Genomic DNA, 21,435 nt, shown 5'->3' with positions numbered 1-21,435 from the left:
GATTCCTGGTATTTATTTTCATTCGGTTGAAAGCGATGGACTCATAATGATGAGATCGGGCCCGTTGATCGGGGCCCGCCCGGCACTGTCTATAATTGATACAACAGGAGCAAAGAGTGTCTTGCATACACACACACACACACACACACACACACACATACCGCCCGAGGTCCCGACGTACATCTGTCGCGCGCGCCAAAGGTCGCCTGTTAGCGTCGCAACCTCGCTTCTTCGTGCTCTTCGTTCGTCTGCTCGTGTTGCTCTTCTCGCCCCCGCTCGTGATCCTCTTGTCTCTCTGCTACGGCTAAATTGAGAGATCACAATACTTGCACCACTGCTTACCTCCCAACTTAATTGACCAACGAGGAATGCTTTCCATTTCAGATCATTCCTGTAAAATGGTTCGTTCGTTTTTTCGAAATTGCGATGGACAGTTCGTTTCCAAAATAACATATTTTTTCTTCGAGAGTCCCTTGAATGTTTAAAGTCGCTGGAAAGATCATGGATCTCCGAAGGTAATTTCATGTTTGAATTTCTTTCCCGCGTGTAAATTAATGCGTAGCAGTGAGTTATAACGAGCTAATATGATAAATCAGCGAAGGCTATCTGTTCTTCTTCGTCTTTTTTATATAACAACGCGGTTCTTCCCGAGCACGAGGCGCGTTCAATTCACGTCAGAGAGTAAGAGCGAGAGAGAGAGAGAGAGAGAGAGAGAGACGGCGTACGTCCTGGAAGTGAGCTTCTCGGAAGCTCCTTGCACTCGCGCAGAGTGAGCACATACGAGATCGCATTATTCATGCGTCTGATTCTTGCGAATGAGTTGTTGAACGCGCGGCGCAAGGTGCTGGGGCATCACACTTGCGCGAGCGCGCGAAAGCTGCGCATTTCTCGAACGGTACAAGGCAGAAGAAAAGAAAAAGTCGTTGCGTGAAATGAACGTCCTGCTTGCTAGTTTTAGTTAGTTTTATAAGTGGGCCTCGAACCGAGAGCCGATATGCCAATACGCAAACGTAATTTTTGATATTACACGTGTTCTGAAGAGAAAAGACCATTCTCGAGCCAGGTACGATAATTGGCACGTAAACGAAAGAAGGAAGGAGCTGAGTTGCGAGTACAACATTGTCGGGATTCTACTTCAAAGATTCATAAATGTCCTCTACTTTCGTCAGCTAACGATTCCTTGATTACGAAATGGTTTTGCTGGCGCACACAATGACTTGTCCGTAGACGTTAGAAATTCAGATTTGTTATTGTCGTATCCCACGACAATAGGTTAGATGTATGACTTTCTTTTATGCAACGTCAGCTGTGATTTCAGACTTGGATTACAGCAGTTGTCCACGCGTAAGCTATAGCGTAATGATAAAAGTGTGCGGCATGTCTGAAAATATCTAACGTGGTGAAGCATCAGCATCAGCAGCCAGCAGCGGCAACAGCGGCAGCAGCAGCAGCAGCAGCAGCAGCAGCAGCGAGGCAAAGAGTTTGAGCTCTCACTTAGCGGGGCAACGGTGTCACGATCGCGAGTATAGTTGCCGGCTGGTCGCATTAGCATATCGCACTCTCGGGCGTGTAGAGCGGCCTTTAACCGAGGATGTAGTGCACTCGTCGCTCTCCAAGACCAGAGCAACTCGCTTGCTTGCCTGTGACCACTTGTCTTTCTCCTTCTGTCTTTACCGTCGCACTCGTCCCCGTCGCCGTTGCCGCTGTCATCGTCCTCGTCCTCGTCCTCGTCCTCGTCGTCGTCGTCGTCGTCGTCGTCACCGTCATCGTCGCCGTCGCCGTCGCGTGCTGCTCGTACCGTCACGATCAGGATCCTATTTGCATAGCTCCCCGAGAGATGAAGTTGCTGCTGTACGTTGCACAGAAAGAAACAGAGAGACTCTCATCTCTCTCGCGGTTAAAGCAGTCGTCCTGCTCGGCAGCTGATAACGACTCGCACACAAGCTGCCGAGCAGCAAACATTGCTACTGCAGCCAGCTTAAGTAGCCCCGATGATTCGATCGCTGTAACCTGCACTGCCAGCCAATAAGAGAGAAAGAAAGAGAGAGAAAAGAATGGTCACTGCGATGTGCAACGTGCAAAGGAAATGAACGGTAATGAGTCTATCACGCGTGCGCCTGCACAATTCCCCGCGTCCCCCGCTGAGATTGAGACGTTAACCTCTTGACTTTTGCTATCCTCTTTGCATTGCCCATGTCTTATATATCGTTTATTCTAGCGATAGCGCAAGCGATACTCTACGCCTCTTGAGATCTTTTGAGCAACGTCAATTGGAAATGAACGCACGCGAAAAATGATAGCAAGCTTTTGATCGAGGGCAGAGCATTTACCGTCGAGAAAACGGTCGAAAGACTTTCGGCATAAATATAGAGGTGTGTCGAGCTTGCTCTCGCGTGCAAATTTTCAAGTTGCGTTGGGCTCTAGAAATAACATCTTGGACGACGAGGTTTTCCTATTACAGAAAATTGCCCGGCAAACTGAAACGAAAGGATCGATAGTTACTCTGGATGAAATGTAAAGAGGAAAGAAATGCAGGGAGTAAAGGAAGACGTAGAAAGCTCAGGAGCATTGCAGCTGTGAGGTGAGGCGCAGAGCGCGACGGCGGAGGTGCAGGTTGGATTGGTTCGGAGAAAAGGCTTTTATCAGCGAGCGCGGATATGTTAATGGTGGCCGTGTTCGCGCACTGGCCCGTGCCCCCGCGACGATATACGTCGTACACCCCGTAAGCAACTCACTCGGCGCGCGCGAGTGGCCTCTCCATTAAAATGTGCCGCTCGCAGTCGGCACTGGAACTCGCGGCGCGAGTCGCGCCTTATGCATTTATCCTGCAAATCGTCAAGGAGCCGTTGCCGCGAGGCTGTCGAGAGAAAAAGGTCGACATTAAAATACGCGCTCGCGCCTCGATGTGCAGCTAGGGGAGCCGCTAACGAGGCTCGATTAAAGCGCTACAGCGGCCCAGTCCCGACGCAGTAGCCGGCGTGGCGGTGTTGCGTGCCGTCGCAATTATAAGAATCGAGTGCAGCGGCGGGCGGCTAGGCGCTGGCGATGAGTGCACGGCGCGCGCGCACCTTTGGCATACGAGATGCGGAGAGCGCGATAAACGGGAGGCCCGAGTCGAGCCACACTACGCGCCAGCTAGTTCCGTGGAAGCTGCGAGGCTGCGAGGGAGCGAGAGCGCCGTGTGCTCATGACTCTATCGCGGCGGCGCATCTCTCTTCTTGGGATTCGCAGGACCTCTGGGCAATTAAAACGTCGTCGTGTGGCGGCCCTCCTGATAGGTGTTACGCCCGAGGCACGATCGCAGCAGCAGCAGCAGCAGCAGCCCCAAAAAGAAATTAGACTGCCTCCCCAAAGCTCCACTCGACCACTGCGCCTGTGCTAGATTACCCAACTGCCACTTTTATCTCTTAATTAATAAGAATTCGCAGCTTGGCGCGCTCTCTCCGGAAATACTTTGTCTTCTCCTCGTCTTTGCGCCTCTCCCTTTAGCCGCCTTTTGTCCCACGTACGTCGCGCGTTCTGCTTCATTTCCCCCATTGCCAGCAGACTCGTCGGGAGAATCAGACCCATCTGGTCGCTCGTTGATCTTATCTATATCTGCTCGGCCTACTTTTAATCGCTTGTCGGAGATGCCACGAATAAATAATCATTCGAGTTGCCAGAGCTGGATCGTCCGAAATTAGCCAGTGGGAAAAATAAAGCGAGCTAGCGCGAGCCTCGCAGGCTCGAAAAAGCGAGCGAGATAGCCGGAGATAGGGGGCAGACGGGGGTTTCAAGGGTAGACACAAGTCCGTGGTTGCATTGCGTTGGCGTGCTGATTTAGCCGAAGCGAGCAGGCGGGCAGGCAGGCGGGCAGGCAGGCAGGCAGGCATTCGACCAGAGATAAGGATCCTAAGAGCTGCGCCGGTCGCGATACGGCGCGACGAGTGGAGATATCGGGCTCGCCAGCTCGCTCGCACGCACGCACGTTATGTAGACCGACGATAGGCGACGGAGAGGGGATCGCGGAAAACGAACGGGGGATAGGCGCGCTCACGCAGCGCAGTAGGGACGCACCACTTTCGAGCTACGTGTCGCCTTCCTTTTGCTCGCTTTTTCAGTCCTCCACGAGCTGCCTGCTGCGGAGCGAGCTGCCTGTTTACGTGTCTGCGCGCTTTACCTTTCCGTAGACCTTATCCCGTTGCTGCTGCCGCGAGTGCGCCACTGCTGCGGGTGACATGGTTCTGGTTGCCCGACGGATTTCCGGATTCAAATGCGCGCCGCGCCGCTTTCGTTAGTATATTACAACTTAGCTTGCGACTGCTTTTCATTGGCGTTTCGAATGATCCTGAGCGCTGCTCTTTGTCTTTTTTAAAACCAGGCTAATTTATCGAAAACTTTCCATTTATGTGGTCGCCACCTTATCGCTCGGGAATTTCTCGATTTGTAAATGAGTTGCAATAATTTGCACGAAAACGTGGGGACTTCCTCTTAGTCAGGCTGTTATCACGTTATCACACGGCAACTTTCTGGCGTGCTCGTTCGCCGCTAATAAGCATAATAAGCATAATCGTCGAACAAACTAGCATTAATGGCAGGAAGCTAGCGAGCTATATTAACGCTTATATGAAATGACTAAACGAGTGATTGCAAAGGATAGTTTGAAAAATGGTTTTTGATAAATGTCGCTGTTGCAGGGGACGATGAAGAGTGGAGCGACTCGGAAAAGACACCGTCCGTAAGCAGCGGACTGGAAGGCGGGGGCTCAGCGGTATCGAGCCCCACGGGTCAGCTCGCCGACGAGGAGCTCGTCACGCTGCCGCCTCCACCTCGACTCAACGCCGTCGCCGGAGTCGCCGACGACATCCTACTCCGGCTGAGTGCCCTGCCCGAGGATGCGAGGAAGCGGCTCGCCTCGCTTACCGACGAATACGAGGTTCGCGTCCTCTGTCTATTTCTCAGCGTGCGCTCGTTTCGCGCGCCACGTTCTCACGGCCACTGTCACTTGCAGAGCGGACGAGCGCCGCGAGAGCAGCCGCGCGGCCAGCAGCAGCAGCAGCAGCAGCACCACCACCATCACCACCACCACCACCACCACCATCAGCCGCCACGGCCGAATTCGGTGCAAGACTCGAGTCCGAAATCCCTGAGCCGGCTGGACACGGTCGTAACCGACGAGGACTCTAACACGGCAGTGAAGGAAGAGGAGAGCAGCGCTGGCCGAGCCTCCTCGTCTTCGTCCTCGTCGAACAACGGCGGCGGCGGTGGCGGCGGTGGCGGCGGTGGCGGCGGTGGCGGCAGCGGCCATCGCCGGCAGCGCAACGAGTCGACGCGCCGCGACTCCGAAGACTCGAGGACGCGCTGCTCGTCCGTCGACGAAGTGACGCTGATCGCCGAGGCCAAGAGGGCGCGCCTCGACGACGACGTGGCTATGATAGCCGGCACGGTTGGCCATGCTGCGCCCAGACTGAGACTCAATGCTAGTCTGGCGACGGACCCTGCTCTGCGACCCCAGGCCGTCGCCGCTCTCACCATCAAGCCCGAAAACTCGGCCTCGCCGCCGAATTCCACGCCGCCGCTCTCCGCTGGTCTTCAGAATGGTAAAAGCCTTTGACAGTTGCCCCTCGCTACTCGCCTTGGGCTTGTAACACGTCGCTTTTTCATCCGTGAGCAGCGATAGCGACGGGCCGCTTATTCGTGCTGCCGAACGACAGCAAGGACGGCCTGAGCGTAGACGCGGCAGCGGCGGCGGCGGCAGCGGTGGCCGCTGCCGCAGCCTCGCGCCCGATACCGCTGATGTGTCCGCCGTGCGGCATCCGGTTCAGCTCGGCGAGCACGCTGGAGGCGCACCAGAAGTACTACTGCTCGCACAGGCCGCGGCTGGAGAGCGAGGCCGAGAACAACGAGGACGACGACGAGAAGAGCAGCTCGAGTGCCGCCGCCGGGCAGAACAGCGCCGGCAAGTTCGAGACGCGCAAGGCCTACGCGTGCCCGCACTGCTCCTACAGCGCCGACAAGAAGGTCTCGCTCAATCGGCACATGCGGATGCACGCGGCCTCGCCCGTGCAGCCGGTCCAGCCGGCCGCCGCGCTGCCGGCCAACTCGGCCAACCAGGCCGCCGCGGCCCAGCAGAACAGCGGCGGCGGCGGCAGCGGCGGCGGCGGCGCCGCCGCCGCGCCGGCGAACGGCTCGCTCAACGAGGAGGCCGAGAGATACTGCCGGAACTGCGACATCAGGTGCTCGCTTTGCCCTCGTTACGCTTGCTCGTGCGCCGCGCGAGCCGCCTGGCTAACGACCGACCGACGTTCGCAGGTTCAGCTCGCTCAAGACGTACCGCGCGCACAAGACCCACTACTGCAGCACGAGGCACGTGGTGAAGGACACGGCCTCGGCGAGCATGGCGACGAGCGCCTCGTCGACGAGCGCCTCGTCGATGAAGGGCTCGCCGCCCACCAGCTCCAGCCCCGGGGACTCGCCGCCGCCGCAGCCGTGCCTGGCCCTGCCGACCAATCCGATCCTCATCGTGCCGTACTCGCTGGTGCGCGGCGCCTCGGTGCTCGCCGCCCCGGGCCTGCCCGCCCCGGACACGCCGTGCTTCCTCCTGCCCAACGGCACGCTCCAGCCCATGACCCGCGGCCTGAGCGCCGTGACCAGCAGCAGCCCCACCACGGCCAGCGCGCCCTCCGGCGCCGGCCTCGACGGCAGCGTGCTCAGGGCGGTCAACAAGCCGGCCACGCCGGTGGCCGTCGCGCCCGCGAGCGCCGGCTCGCCCAACTCGGCCGCCTCCGCACCCCTCGACCTCAGCGTGCGCAAGTCCCCGGTGAGCGGCGCTCCGCCCCGCGCTCCGACCCGCGCTACCCGACTCGCCGCGCGACCTGACCGACATTATTCGTCTTGCGCTAGGACCACGAGAAGGAGAACCGAGTCTCGCCGCTGGCCAACTCGTTGCCGCCGCCGCCGCCGGGCAGCCCGAGGTCCAGAGGCAGCGCCAGTCCGCGCGCTCGATCGCTGTCCGCGACGCAGTCGATCGACCGGATGCCGCCCGCGCCGCACACCGAGTTGGCGCTCAGGCTCGCCGAGTTGCCGCCGCCACCCGTTCCCGGTGTTCTCGTCAAGCAGGGTGTCTCCAGGTACTAAATGCTAATTATGCTAATGCTCGGGTCCGGATCATTCCAACGATTCTCTCGCAACTCATTCACAGGTGCAAGGAGTGCAATATCGTGTTCTGCCGGCACGAGAATTTCGTCGCCCACAAGAAGCATTACTGTCAGGCACGCGAAAGTAGCGTAACGAGTCCGCCGCCCGCTGGCACGCCGTCGCCTCCGCTGGTCCAGCTGATCTGCGCGCCGTGTGGTATCAAATTCGCCTCGATGGACAATCTCGTTGCTCATCAAGCGTTCTACTGCCTTAAAAGATCCGAATCTCACGATCACCAGTCGCGGTGTCCAAAGTGCAAGGTATTGCGATCCCAAGTTCTTCTCGATACTTCAACGAGCCCTTGTCGCGGTCTGTCAGTCGCCATTTATTCCCACAGGCGATCATCGAAGCGGGGGCGAGCCACGCGTGCACGAGTGGCCAAAGTGGCGGTTGGAGATGTCCGGTTTGCGGAGCTGTCAGTCCAACCGCGGGGGCGGCACAGCGACACATGGACGCACATCAAGGAGTGAAAGCTTTCAGATGTACCATTTGTCGATACAAGGGTAACACGTTGCGAGGAATGCGGACTCACATCAGAATGCATTTCGAGAAGCGCGGAGCCGATCTCCAGGTAAGCGGACAGTCAATTGCGCTTTGCGCAATCGATCGCGTTGCAGATCTCGACTCGAGGTCCGACTGGCTTTCAGGAAGAGAGCTACATAACGTGCTTGCTGGAGGACGACGTAGCGGCGCCTACCCCTGAGCCTGCGCCGGCCACGACCCCGGAGGAAATTCCCGCGGATCCGCAACAAGTGAACGGCAAGAGCGAGCCCCTGATCTCTCGTAAAAGTCCACAGGCAGCGCCGCCAGCCACGTCGCCGGCAGCTTCGCCAGTGCCGGCTGCGCCGCTATCGACCGCTGCTTCGGGCAAGGTCAAGCAGGAGCGCGAAGACACGCCACCCCCGGAGGAAAGTCTCGATGCTAGTAAGCCTGGTCCGCGGTACTGTCGCTCGTGCGACATCAGCTTCAACTACCTTAGTACTTTCATCGCCCACAAAAAGTTCTACTGCTCGAGTCACGCGGGCGAGGCGAGCAACAACAACAACAATAACAATAATAACAGTGCAGCGGCCGCAACGCCGGCGACTACGCCTCCTGCTGGACGTACCGAGGCTTCCGTACTTTGAGCTCGTTGAGCTTGCCATCTCGGTCTGATCCTTTAACTTCGATCGAAAATGTTCGACGCTTGATTCGACAAATATTCTTTCGTCATTTTCACGTATTTCATCGGTTAAATTTGTAGGCGCTCATTCAGTTCATATTACTTGTATTTTTAGAATTTTTAGGATCAGTTGTTACAAATTTTTTATGACCAGTCGGCATTTTTCGTTTATTCTAGATTCAATTGATATGAGACTTGAAAAAATATGAGACCGACGCTCGAGCGAGAAGCTTTATAGGACTGTTACTTGTTGCCAGTTTATTAATACATTTAGAACATTGGTTATTTGTTTTATTAAGTGACGATAAACAATGTGTGATTTTTTTGTTGATCCAGGGAATTGTTTGTACATGTAAGATTCGACTTTTCGAACCAGCAAAATAATGTACATACGGCATTACGTTTTATAAGAGACATACAATCGTCAGACGTTTGTGTGTTAGCCAAGCAAAAACCTATTATAGGATTACAATATTGTTATAATAAAATGTAAATATAAGACATTCAAAAAGTTGGCTTGTGCAAAGGAGAGAATGATATTGTGCAAGAAATAAAAAAAGCATGACTTAACAGGGATTACAATAAAACTATTAACAATCGCGGAAAGCTTTTTAAGTTTTGCAAAAACAATTAATTTGTACATAGATAATTGTACCACCATTTCTACATATAAAAAGATATATCATATACGTATTTGAAAAGTTATTTTCATAAAATTGTAACTTCGTTAAGAGTTTTAATTGGAAAGACGCGTAGTATCATCATTTTAAATATAATTTTTGAATTGTTTATAAAAATAGAATATCCTTGATTGATCGATGCGAGTCTCGTTGTATTAATTTTCAAATAAGAATCTTTGACTTTCTTTCATAAATTGAAACACTGTAACGAGGGAAATCTCATGACCATTGAATAATCTCATAGCATAATAAAAGTATCGCGTGATTCGAAGAGTTTCAAATAGACCGAATGTATAATGATGTACAGTAGGGAATAGAGTATTAAGCACATAAGGAAAAAGACACGATTTTGAATGATACCAATCTCAACTTGTGAATCTGTTAAGTTATTTTGCAAAGTAACATGTTATACATGCATATATATATATATGTGTGTGTGTGTGTGTGTGTGTGTGTGTGTGTGTGTGTATGTATATGTATGTATACATACATGATAAAATAAGTAGTTATGCACCTCTCAATGAACCTAATTTTGAAATATTTATGACATAATTTTCGTCTCGATTTTCCTAAGTATTTTCTGATGGAAGAAATGGTTTAGTTATTTTAAATTCGTCATATTTTTACATTATACGAACATAAATTTTAATAGATGGATAAATCAGTGTCTCATAGAGAAAAAAGTTACGAAACAAAATATTACATGTTTGTTATCTAGAGAGGTGCAAATGTATAAATTAGTTATTAAGGCCAGTGTTACATGTATACGAAGTGTACTACTCATATATCATGCGATGAAAAAAACATGAAAATTTATAAATTTCTCCATGGTAACATTTTAAATGACGCCATTTCTCGCAACGCGTGAGGCTTGATAATCGTTTGAATGATAAAATTGAAAAAAAGTCGAGTGTGTGATGGTAAAGATATCAAATAAAAATCAAATGCGCGCCAGTATCAATCGAATGTGATATCAGTTTATTATTGTATGAGCTCGAAAGACGTAAAATCATCATATACATTTCTTCTGCTGACTTTTATACAATGTATGGATTAACCGTCACTGAAGGTCGTAATACTGATAGAAATGATAAAGTATACGAAATTTTGACATTATTTTAACCAAACCGAAACTTATTTCATTAATTGTAAAAGAAAATAAAAGGAATCGTCCATGTTACTGTATTCTATAGTGATGCTGTTAAAAAACAACATTGCATGGTTTTATTTGACGTGATTACATGTTTTCCCGTGGTAACAATTGAATCTTTATATCATCATCATCAAAGTCTTTTACGTTAGACTTGTGTTTATTGTTTTTATTTTGATAGATGAATTTTACACCAGATTATATCTATATAAATATGTAATAAATATATAAACATACGAATAAAATTCTGAATCATTTAAATAGTATTGAAATAAGTTTACCTTTTGAAATGAACTTTTCGAATTATTTAATCTTTTTATAGTAACATAAATCATCAGTTAATCATTAATCTTCAGCTAAGGAACTATTAGCATCGTATAAATTATTGTTATAGTAATCCTTCAAAGCACAGTAGTGATGAGAACAACATTTTTCATAATCAGTTTCGTCATCAGAGTCTTCAATTTTTTTCATAAATACACTAGTTCCTCCTGGACTTTTTGACAAAATAAAGTTTTCATCTTTTGAAGTTTCATAACATTCCTCGCTTTCTGGGTATCCTTCGTCGTAGTCACTATCTTCACTTTCATCGCACAAAATAAAGCGATGTATTAATTGATTTAAGCTAATTTTGTTTGTTGATTGGTCGTTAAAAAGCACATTTTTCTTGTGCCGTGTTGAGTAAGTATCGGTTCTATTTTCATTGGAAATTACGAAAATTCTTTGTATTTTGCATTCTGTTATGTCTGAATGAGATGGTGGCTGCTCAAACGAATCTTTGTCGCCATCATTAAATTCGACTTCCATACTTGTCTATGAATATAAAATATTCAACAATTAAAAAATATAAAATCTGTAAATTACACCATTTTTAATAAACAGAATAATGTTGTGCAAAAGTGTGCAATAGATATTGAACATAATTAGTAATCAAGTATATCATTTAAATAATTATAATTTTATGTGGTCATCAAAAGTTCAGGAAAGTTGCAAAATCACATTTTTTTTATCAATCTCATATTCCTTAGACTGCGTGGTAAACGAAAATACGAAAACATTTTATTTTATTGAATGGAATTCATACCAAATGGCGTTGAGGGTTGCCTAAATATGTGTCAGCAGAAACATTTTTCGTTAAATCGAGAGATCGAAAGCTATTGATAAGATGGTCTCGACTTTTCTTAGATAATTCTGCAGAGGTTCTTCTTGCCTTTTCAATTAAATATAGAACATTATGTTTCTTACAAAAATACTTATATTTCCTTTCAAAATGTAGGGTGGACGAAAGCTTTTGGCGGACTTCAGTTGCACTAATATTTTTCTGAAATCAAAACAGTACATACTTATCAATTGAATTGTTCTGTTGAATGCAATCAATGCTTTTGAAATATATCTTAATAAACTTTACTCCTGAACTATAAATTACTGAAGAATCAGCTTCATTGATCGAATGTAGCTCTTTGTTTACCGTTTGTATTTTTTCAACTTTACGTATTTTTGAGGCATTCTCTGGTTCAATTGACATTTCATCGTGTATTTTTCTTTTCACGGCAGTTTTGGTAGTAATCATATTTCTTAAGTTAAATATAAAAAGATATTTAATTTCGCAACTTAATATAAAATCTATATCACTAATTTTTTTATACCGTCGTCCGATAACTTAGAGCTCAACTGTATTTGACTTATATGTATGTATATATATAAACAGTCTCCAATGTGTAACATGACATCAAAACATAACTACATAACCTCTACCTACAAACATCAAAATAGTGTCTGTACGTGCTTTCTTGCTTAGTTTTAACAGCTCTAAAATTTTATTTTGTATAAATTACATTGCCAAAAATGGCTGCAATTTTGCGTGTAAAACGTAAAAAGGATGATGAACCACAAGATGCTCTAATAATTTCTTGCAAACGGCCCAAAGTAGAGTACGATGATGTTTCAGAATCAAGTGCAGTAACAGCAATTGTAAAATTTGCAGGAACTATTGAAAAACCGGTAATTATTTCTTCATTGTTCATTTTTTAATAAATGAGCTCATTAACAGTAGTAGCTTTTAATTATAAATGATATTTTAGGATGATTGTGTTGTAGAACACATTACTAAAACATTAAGTAAAGAGGCCCTGAAATCTCATTTCAAACAACACATTGTTGATATCACTAAAAAAGTAAGGGAAAAAACTAAACAAGAATCAAATGAGAATCGTTACAAAATTATCAGCAATATAAGATCATTAGATACGTCTATGATTGATGATCTGGACCAAGATGTAATTAATGTTATTGATATAGAAGATACAAAAGCTGTTCAGAATGACAAGGTTCTAGTTATTAAATATTGTAGTTTTCAATACTGAATTTATATGTGTACATTAATAGTTTTATTTTTGTATTTTTAGTCCGATACTGGATATGTATATGATCTTTATTATACTCAAACAAAAGATGCTATAAGGATTAATGATTTAGTCTCAGTTTTACCTGCAGAAGAAAATTTAGTTTTTGAAGATTATTACAGAGATAATGAAGAGGAATATAGAGAAGAATCAGAAGATTCAAACTCTGAATCAAATTGGAAAAATGAATACCCAGATTCTGAATATTCAGAGGAATCTGTGGAAGAAAATGATATGAGAAACGCTATGAAAAAACTCAATGTTGATAATGAACTTTCAAGTGATGATGACGATGACAATGATTTTGTATATGGACTTGATAAAGCAGATGTTGAAAGGTATGGCTACAAATACGCAAAATACAAAGCTCAATTAAAAAAGGAAGAAAAAGAAGAATATGACTTTTCAATAACTGATCGTTCCAGTTCAAGTGACAATGATGGAAGACATAATAGTGATGAAATTGATGAGTTTGATCATGAAGATATGGATCAATAGTATATAAATTTTTAATTATTATGTATGTATAATATGTTTAAGACTTAGAAAATAAAATTTAATTTTATATTTTCATTAGACTGCACATATATATAATTTATAAAGATTTATCAAAATGTGGAATAAATTTTAGAACAAATCTTAATAGAAATTCTTTTATAATTTTAGCTATATAAATTTCCATACATGTTACTCATTTTTTTATTTATTAATATAAACATAAAATTATTAGACTACATTATCACTTGATTTTTTAAAGATAATTCTTTAGATTGTTTCAGTGTGTATTAAAAAATTTTTTTGTATATTGTTGCTGATTTTAGTTCTTCCCATAGATTTTCTAAACTAATACTTATTACTGGAAGAAAATATTACTATTAAAGTTCATTATTATAAAAACATTAATTTATAAAAAAATGTTTGTTAATTTTTTTAACCTAAGTAATTAACCTAAATAATTACTTATTCAACGGTATTTAAAGAGCTTTAGCAGTGAGAGTATATCATTCACATTTTTATGAAAAGAAATATATATAATAAAGAATGGTCATGCTTATAAAGTTTAAAGTAACATGGCATCTTCTTCAAATCTATCAAAACAGAAAGAATCTTTGACATATATTAAAACTGAAGTAGGTGATATAATTGTTTATTTGATTATGATTTGATTTTCAAAGATTGATTTACATGCGTGTAATTATATATTCAGATAGCCTCATTTAATTATTAATTTTATTAAAGATAATACAATATATGTGTGTGGAGATGTATTGTAAAGTCAATGATTGAGCATGAATTAGAATATTTCTGATACTTTATGACTTTTCATATCAACAATTATTGAACTAGCATATATCAGTTAGCAATGTTAAACTACTTTAAAGTATACATATCTTATTTTGTCGATCTCTCCGTGTCAAAGGTGTAAAAAGGAATACACACAAAAGTAGTTTGCATTCATAACATTTCGGTAACCATGTTACCCTCTTCAAGTGTTACTGGTATTTGTTAATAAAAAATACGCTTAAAAAATTAAGGAGGTTCATAAACTCATGTCAATAAAGGTTATGGTTGTTTTTTTGCATTTTCTTCAGTCACAATGATTATTACTTTATATAGTACATTACGATACAAGTGCGGGAAAGTAGATTCTTGTCTCGTGTGGCGTTTACACCCGAGCGAGGTGAGAGTGGAAAGGTACACGAGACGAGAAACTCTTTCCCGAACATGTGCCGTACCGTATTTTTTGATACGAGGTGTGGAAAGTATGATTTTCAACGCACGTTTTCTACCAAGTGTGCGGGAAAGACACACTTTGCGCACGGAGTATCAAAAAAGTATTTTTTTTTGTGCCAAACATTTTGTGAAACACACTGGTGAACAGAAAATTATTTAAATGTATATTTTATGAATCTTGATGTATTTAAAATGGATCTATAAATTATTCATAAAATAGATAAAATAGATAAACTAACTGAACCGAGAATTTTCGAAGAACATAGTTTTGTCAAAAAATCATTTGTTATTAATCAATATCGTAATATTTTTATTTTTAATAAATCTAACACGTTTAAGTCATATACATTCTAAAAGATATATCTTACTACTATATTGTACAATACTTAGAGGAATTTTTTTAGAAATTATCAATGTAAAAGTATATACTCAAATAATTCAATTGAAAATTACGAGCATTGTTATATAAAACCAGTTGTATTATATATTTGTATGGTAGTTTATTTACAATTTTTTATAAAAACTAGATGAATAATAATTTTGAATATATATTACCCTGCATATAGAACTTATTTTTTATCTCAGCACATGAGTAGATTCCTCCATTAACATAATATAGTCTTTAACATCTTTAATATATCTGCTCAAGAATGACGAATCTTTTCTAATGTTTACTATCAACTGTTTAATATCACTTATTCTAGAAATAATATTTCATTTTTAATAAAATCAAATAAAAATTTTACAATATTTTTAATGAATTGTAGAATAATTGATAAATTTACCTGACGTCGCCTAGTACACATGTTACACTTATATCGTCAGGACCAATCTCATTAAAAACTTTAAGCATCAATGAAATTTCTAAAATTATATTTCCCTTTTTGGATGACACCATGAACAATACTCTAAAAAAATACAGATACATTTAAATTTACCAAGAAAAGGTTCCTTAATTTAACGAAGCTTTATAAATTATATTACCTTTCACTTTCTACGTTTAATAAATTTAATGAACTTAATCGCTCCAAATCAAACATAAAATTCATTGTCAAAATGACTTCATTTGATATGAAATCTAATAATGGCAAAACATCTTCATACATTTTATATTGTGATAATAATTTATCAGTCTTTAATTTGGACAGTAGCAGACAATGAACAATTTTTAATAAAATATTTTTCGTATCAGCTAAACATAAAAAAGAGTTATTTATCGATATATTAAACATTTATGTAATTGTATACTTACAATGAAGCCGAGATATAAATTCTATATTATCAATATCTTTTATGCAAGCTTTTTCGATTTCATTGAGTCTTATAATGGTTACAAATGATTCGGATATGAAATTTACTGCAACCGTTTTTTGGTCAATTTTTCGTATAGTCCATATGCAATCGTCCCTATAACGTTATTGCATAACACATTTATATTATTTACTTATCGAGTTTATACTATATATTTTATTTCACAATGATGTAATGAAAAAATAATTAGATTATACCTTCGTTCGTAAATTTCAATGCTTTTCGTCAATTCTATAAAGGGTGCAAGAGGATCAATGTTAACGTCTTCTTCATTTATGAGACTAATTTCTGAATCATTAACATGTTTTGAACTGTTAAAAGATTCTAGTTTATCAACTGTTTCGCTATTTTCTTTATGAAAAATCGTCGCTAAGCCTACTGTATGTGTACTTATTGAAGGTAAAAAGTCCTTTTCCAAACTCTGCTTTGTTTCTCGTGTTGATGAATTCTTGGAATTACATGAATTGCTGTTTACTGTACAGAATTGATTTTCGAATGTTATATTTATTTGTTCTTGAATTATGTCACTAGGTATGGCATCTGATGATTTATTGTTTGGAACTTCGGCATCAACAATAGAATCAGTTTGAAAACTGTCTGAACACAAAAACGAAGGCGGTTGAATTTCATCGAGTTCATTCATTATAAAATTTTCTGAAAACGATTCAAACTTTTCAAGACATTCTTTATTCTCTGAAATGTTATTTTCTTTATCCAAATAACTACGATCATCATTAAATACTTCATTTTCTATGATAGAAGTTGTTTTATTTTTTGAAGATTTTTCATGCTCTCCTCTACTAATATTTTCTTCAAGACGAATCGATTCATCTGAAGAAAAACTAAGACCGTGAGAATTATTTTCTAAAGGCGTACAAGGAACTTTTATCGTAGTTTTATGATTAATAATCAAAGGATGGGATAATTCAGTTCTAATACCCATGGTCGCTATAAGAAAATCTGTATTATCTGATGGTAATCTTTTCAAACTATTTTCGACAATTTCAAAATGTTCATCCATCTCCGAGGATTTCCTTTTAATGGATGATTTTTGAGTATTTGAAAATGTTGGTGAAGTATTATTATGAATCTGAACTATTTCGCTCTTATTTAAACAATGAATATTGCTTTCTATTCCGCAAGTTTGTTTCTCATTTAAAATATTAGATTCTGAATATTCGGTATGATTGCCAATTGTCATACTTTTATTCGATACACCAGATACGTTTTGATCTTGCGAATTTCTATTGATTCTATTTAATTCTATTGATTTTATTTCGAAAACTCTGAGGTTTTTTTCTCTTGAAACGTCTTTTTCACTGTTATTGTATTCTTTTTCAGATCCAGCAACTAAATTGTCTAATTCTTCTTTACTTGTAATCTCTCTTTTTTCATCTGAATTGCAATTTTTGTTACAAAATATTTGTAGATCATCTTGTTTGTTCGTGCTTCCATTGACATTGGTAGAGATTTGTATATTATTATCTACTGCTACACTGATACTACTACCAATAGTAAAATTTTGCTGAAAAATGCTATTTTTTTGTAAAGAATCTCGTAGAACATTTACGTCGTTACATATAGATATATAATCATTTTGTAAAGTTGTGTTCCTTTCAGCTGTGTAGTTTTGAGTTGGCAAATTCATGGATGCACATAAAGTATGCAATTCATCAGTTGTTATTCGTTGAAAACTTTTGTCTCTGTAACTAGATCTATTAAAAACACTATCTTTTTTATTGTCTAAATGATTTGGATTCGGAACATTTGTATCATTACATAAGCTTCTGTCATACTGATGCAATCTTTCTGAATTTTTTAATGACTTGGCCAAAGTTGAAGGATTTGCGCTAATTGAATTTTGATTTTGCATTGCAGCTTCAGTAATATCCATTGAATTATTGTAGAAATGTTTGGTTTTGTCTGTTATTACATTTGCAGCTTCATTTTGAACGTAACGTGACATACTTTGATGATTAATTACTGGTAGAATTTCTGTGAAATCCATAGACTTATTAAAGTATTTAGTTTTATCTGTGGTTTTATTATCAGAGTTGATGGTTTCAATTCCGAGGTTTTTATGCTTCAATATATCTGTACTGTTTTTTGTATTGCACTGCGAAATTTCTCTATTTAAAGAGATGGTTTCCATTATTGACATATTTGGGAATTTATTTGATTTTTCTTGCAGCTTATCATCAATTTGAGATTTTGACATAGATTGTTCAAAATGGTAATTTTTACTGCAGAGATTCTTAACTGGTTCTGTCATTTCCATTGACTTATTTTGAAAATTGTCTATTTCGTCTCGTATATTTTTACTAAGTGTACTTTTCAATTCAGAACCAATTTGATGAGCTCTGCTAATCACTGGAGCAGCTTCAGCTATGTCTATTGATGAATTAAAAAATAACTTTGTTTGTTCTTGTTCTAGTTCTGCAAGCTGGTTTTTGGAATTGCACAATAGATCGGATTTGTTGTAATTATGTACAGCCTCAGTTACCTCTATCGATGTATTTTGAAATATTTTGTTCCTATCTTCTATAAATTCTTTTTGAATAGTTCCTTTATCAGATGTACATAAATGAATATCATATACGGGAACTGCTTCAGTAATCTCCATTGATTTATTATGTAACAATTCAGTATTTTGAAGTGCTACATCTTCATTATGAATAGTTATTTGCTTATTTTCAGTAGGCTGATTAATTTTATTGAGTAATTCAGCTGCACTGTCAGTTATTTCCATAGAGGTATTGAAAAATAATTTAGTTTTTTCTTCTCTTGGTTCACATAATTGATTGTTGTCTAATTTGTCGACTGGTGAAATTTCAGTATTATGGAGTACACAATTTGTTACCTCTATTGATTTATCATTAGAAAGTTTTGTTTTATTTTGTATTGTTTCGTGATGAGTTTTATTTACAGTAAGTATCGATTTATTAATTTTATTACTCATAGGAGCTGCTTCTGTTATTTCCATGGATGTATTGAAAAAGATTTGTGTTTTTTCACTCTCAGGAGCTGATAATTGACGTTTGCAATGATTTAATTTTGGAATATCGTTAAAACCAAGTACTTCAGTCATTTCCATCGGATTATCGTTGAAAAATTTTGATTTATTGGATACACTTCCTAGTTTAGTTTTTCCAGTAATATCAAAGAATCGAGCGTTTTCTTGTTCTAATACCGTTAATTGATTTTTACAATAATTTAATCTTTGAATTTCATTCACACCGAGTGCTTCAGTCATTTCCATAGAATTATTGTTGAAAAATTTTGTTTTATCTGGTATATTTCCTGGTTGAATTTTTCCAGCAATTTCAAAGAATGGATTTTTTTCTTTTTCTGATATCATTAATTGATTTTTACGATTGTTTAATTTTTGAATTTCATTCAAACCAAGTGCTTCAGTCATTTCCATTGAATTATTAATAAAAATCTTTGTGTTATCATGTATATTTCCTTGATGAGATTTTGGTATAATTTCAATGGGATGATCAATTTTCTGGCAATTAGGAATTGCTTCGGTCATATCCATAGATATATTGGAAAATAATTTAGTTTTGTTTGTATCTAGTTCTAGTTCTTTATTTTTAAGACTAGTATGTTGATCTATTTTATTCTGACTGGTGATAATTTCAGTCATTTCCATTGATGCATCTATAGAAAATTTAGTTTTTTCTTGTGGTATCTCTTCTTCAATACTTGATCTGTTCAATATTTTTATTTCATTGAACACAGGAACTGCTTCAGTAATTTCCATTGATGCATTATTGAAAAAATTGGTTGTTTCTGGCCTTATCTCTAATAAATTACAATTAACATTACCAGATTGATTGATCATCTTTTGGTTTGAACTGGCATCATTTATTACTGTTGAGCTATTACAAAGGATATTATTTTTTTCTTGACAAACTTCCTTATGCTGAGTTTGTTTCAACAACATATTTGATATTTTACTGTTTTCATCAGCTAATAGTACTTTCTTGACTTTGTCTGATGTATTTAAAATTTCTTCTGCTTTATTGTTAGACATAATATTATGAAGTTGTGCAACTTCAGTAAATTCCATAGTTTTACAATTGAATCTTTCAGTTTCATCACCACCTTGGCTCTGATTAAATGGTCTTATCCAGGTAGAACTTGGAATTATTGAAGTAAATTCCAAAGGTACATCAGTAAAACATTCAGTTTCATTTTCGCAACTTTTTGCAAAAGGCTTAGTATGTTGTGATTCTAATAATTTTTTTACATGTCCAATTCCTAAAATTGCAGAGCAGGTCTCTGTAGAATTTAAGGAATTATTTCGATTTTTACTTTGATTAGGGACTAACTTTTTAGACAGTATCGATTGCACATTTTCAGTCATTTCCATAGGAATATCTTCAATACATGTTTTAGATACAGGAACAGTATCATTATAACAAGCTTCTTCTTCAATATGTGCAGAAATGATCTGAGGTTGAATAGAAGCTGTTATGTCCATACCATCATCAAAATATATTGTTGCATTAGACATTTCTTGATTTTGTATTTCAGCATTTATAAATTCCAATGTATTGATTGAATGATCCATGTCTATTTCATATTGTGAAAAATCTCCTTTAGCAGAACAAGGAACTGGCATTATTTCTTTGCACTCAAATTGATCAGTAGGTAAAAATAACTGAATGGGAAAATTCTCTTTGTCTTCGCATGCAACACTGATAACTAAAGGCTGATCAGTGCTATTACCATTACTGCTTTTTGTGCTACTAAGATCATGTTCTTCATATGAATCATCCAAACCTTCTTTTGGCTCAACTTCATTGCAGAATTCTCTAAAAAGGTTATTAAGTATTTATAAAATCTTAAAGTTATTAACTTTAAATATATTAGCTTTACTACAATGTACTACTGATTATAAATATACCTTATCCTTTTATTTTTGGCAAAACTAACACGCCTCTTGATTTTTATAGTAGGAGAACTTTCTGATGAAGAAGGATTTGTAGCAACAGTTTGTAAGGGTTGGCGCTGTTTTGGAGCTTTCAAAATCTGTAATTTTATTTTTTATTTTTATTGAGTAATAATTAATCTTATACATCTTTCAAAATACACTAAATTTTTAAATAAAACATGGACTTATCGTGTCTATTTAAGTATAAATGTTAGAGAAAAATTTTATTTTTTTTTTATTTTTTCTTACCGATGATTGTCTTGAAATATTTTCTTGTTTTGATGCTTCCCTAAAAAAGTAAGATTTACATTAAAAATCCGCATGAAAAAAATTTATCTATTTTATATAAAAAGGTTATGACAAAATATGATCGATACTAAAGTTATTTCATAAAATTGAATCATAATTAATTGTATTAAGATTTTACGTCAAATGCAGATGTAAAATTAAAATATACTTTTAAAAAGAACACCACTAACATTTTGTAAAACTTGTTATTTATGTTTTTCTTTTGACATTTATAACGTACACAACACGGTTCAATTCAAACTCGAAACAACTGTAGCGACTTTAGTGAGTAAACACAATGGCGATTGACGCAAGTGAACAGAGTTGGGCGATTTTGTCAAAAAGTTTCCAGCAGTTAACTTCAGACCTCGCAATTTTCGTAAAACGGGAGCGAAATTGTGAGGTCTGAAGTCAACTGCTAGATGCTTTATGACAGAATCGCCCAACCCTGCAAGTGAATCAATGATCAATGGCATGGAGATTGGAGACTATGGACGCCAACGCCATGAAAACATGACTGTTCACTAGCGCCACCATTACTTTTAGTCGGTACTAATTACCAATATATCATATATTAGTTCTTGTAAAAG

The 21,435-nt window shown here is 39.8% G+C and overlaps 3 protein-coding genes across 6 annotated transcripts; 2 read left to right on the top strand and 1 right to left on the bottom strand.

Annotated features, from left to right (window-relative positions):
• Nucleotides 1-4,116: 4,116 nt before the first annotated feature.
• Nucleotides 4,117-10,362, top strand: LOC131668258 (zinc finger protein ush-like). The gene is made up of 9 exons (XM_058942286.1): nt 4,117-4,272; nt 4,677-4,915; nt 4,991-5,579; nt 5,654-6,215; nt 6,292-6,799; nt 6,883-7,109; nt 7,181-7,436; nt 7,514-7,747; nt 7,824-10,362. The coding sequence occupies exons 1-9, from the start codon at nt 4,218-4,220 to the stop codon at nt 8,301-8,303; spliced, it is 3,150 nt and encodes a 1,049-aa protein (XP_058798269.1). The 5' UTR covers nt 4,117-4,217; the 3' UTR covers nt 8,304-10,362.
• LOC131668257 (uncharacterized) lies at nt 10,243-21,108 on the bottom strand. 3 transcript variants are annotated; one of them, XR_009302255.1, is made up of 11 exons: nt 21,037-21,108; nt 20,807-20,846; nt 20,531-20,655; nt 15,813-20,438; nt 15,557-15,711; nt 15,289-15,496; nt 15,090-15,212; nt 14,860-15,004; nt 11,253-11,489; nt 10,450-10,981; nt 10,243-10,372 (listed from the first exon to the last, which is right to left on the bottom strand). XR_009302255.1 is itself a non-coding variant. In XM_058942285.1 (8 exons), coding segments are annotated over exons 1-8 (5,403 nt in total). In that variant the 5' UTR covers nt 21,039-21,108; the 3' UTR covers nt 14,645-14,880. The 3 variants fall into 3 exon arrangements, 1 of the variants encoding a protein (XP_058798268.1); XR_009302256.1 differs by lacking the exons at nt 20,531-20,655; nt 20,807-20,846; nt 21,037-21,108 and having other exon boundaries at nt 15,813-19,881; nt 19,953-20,100; XM_058942285.1 differs by lacking the exons at nt 10,243-10,372; nt 10,450-10,981; nt 11,253-11,489 and having other exon boundaries at nt 14,645-15,004.
• LOC131668259 (probable RNA polymerase II nuclear localization protein SLC7A6OS) lies at nt 11,904-13,202 on the top strand. Of its 2 annotated transcripts, none has more exons than XM_058942287.1 (3): nt 11,904-12,169; nt 12,250-12,495; nt 12,574-13,202. In XM_058942287.1, exons 1-3 carry the CDS (start codon nt 12,014-12,016, stop codon nt 13,066-13,068), a joined length of 897 nt encoding a protein of 298 aa, XP_058798270.1. In that variant the 5' UTR covers nt 11,904-12,013; the 3' UTR covers nt 13,069-13,202. The 2 variants fall into 2 exon arrangements, with proteins under 2 accessions (XP_058798270.1, XP_058798271.1); XM_058942288.1 differs by having other exon boundaries at nt 12,250-12,501.
• Nucleotides 21,109-21,435: the final 327 nt, after the last annotated feature.

Source organism: Phymastichus coffea, unplaced genomic scaffold (assembly GCF_024137745.1).
Source record: "Phymastichus coffea isolate CEN01 unplaced genomic scaffold, Cenicafe_Pcof_1.1 PCOF00076, whole genome shotgun sequence".
Lineage (NCBI taxonomy): Eukaryota > Metazoa > Arthropoda > Insecta > Hymenoptera > Eulophidae > Phymastichus > Phymastichus coffea.
Note: the sequence above shows the minus strand (reverse complement) of the source record. Positions and strands in the feature narration are given on the sequence as shown.

What these genes read in the sequence shown, in the direction of transcription:
- LOC131668258 (XM_058942286.1), top strand. Translation starts at nt 4,218, where the DNA reads ATGGTTCTGGTTGCCCGACGGATTTCCGGATTCAAATGCGCGCCGCGC. An exon ending in CGCTTACCGACGAATACGAG is followed by an intron (nt 4,916 to 4,990) that starts GTTCGCGTCCTC and finishes TGTCACTTGCAG; the next exon opens with AGCGGACGAGCGCCGCGAGA. An exon ending in GTCAAGCAGGGTGTCTCCAG is followed by an intron (nt 7,110 to 7,180) that starts GTACTAAATGCT and finishes ACTCATTCACAG; the next exon opens with GTGCAAGGAGTGCAATATCG.
- LOC131668259 (XM_058942288.1), top strand. Translation starts at nt 12,014, where the DNA reads ATGGCTGCAATTTTGCGTGTAAAACGTAAAAAGGATGATGAACCACAA. An exon ending in CAGGAACTATTGAAAAACCG is followed by an intron (nt 12,170 to 12,249) that starts GTAATTATTTCT and finishes ATGATATTTTAG; the next exon opens with GATGATTGTGTTGTAGAACA. An exon ending in TTCAGAATGACAAGGTTCTA is followed by an intron (nt 12,502 to 12,573) that starts GTTATTAAATAT and finishes TTGTATTTTTAG; the next exon opens with TCCGATACTGGATATGTATA.
- LOC131668257 (XM_058942285.1), bottom strand. An exon ending in GCCAAAAATAAAAGGATAAG is followed by an intron (nt 20,439 to 20,530) that starts GTATATTTATAA and finishes TAACCTTTTTAG; the next exon opens with AGAATTCTGCAATGAAGTTG. An exon ending in ATTTATATCTCGGCTTCATT is followed by an intron (nt 15,497 to 15,556) that starts GTAAGTATACAA and finishes TTTTATGTTTAG; the next exon opens with CTGATACGAAAAATATTTTA.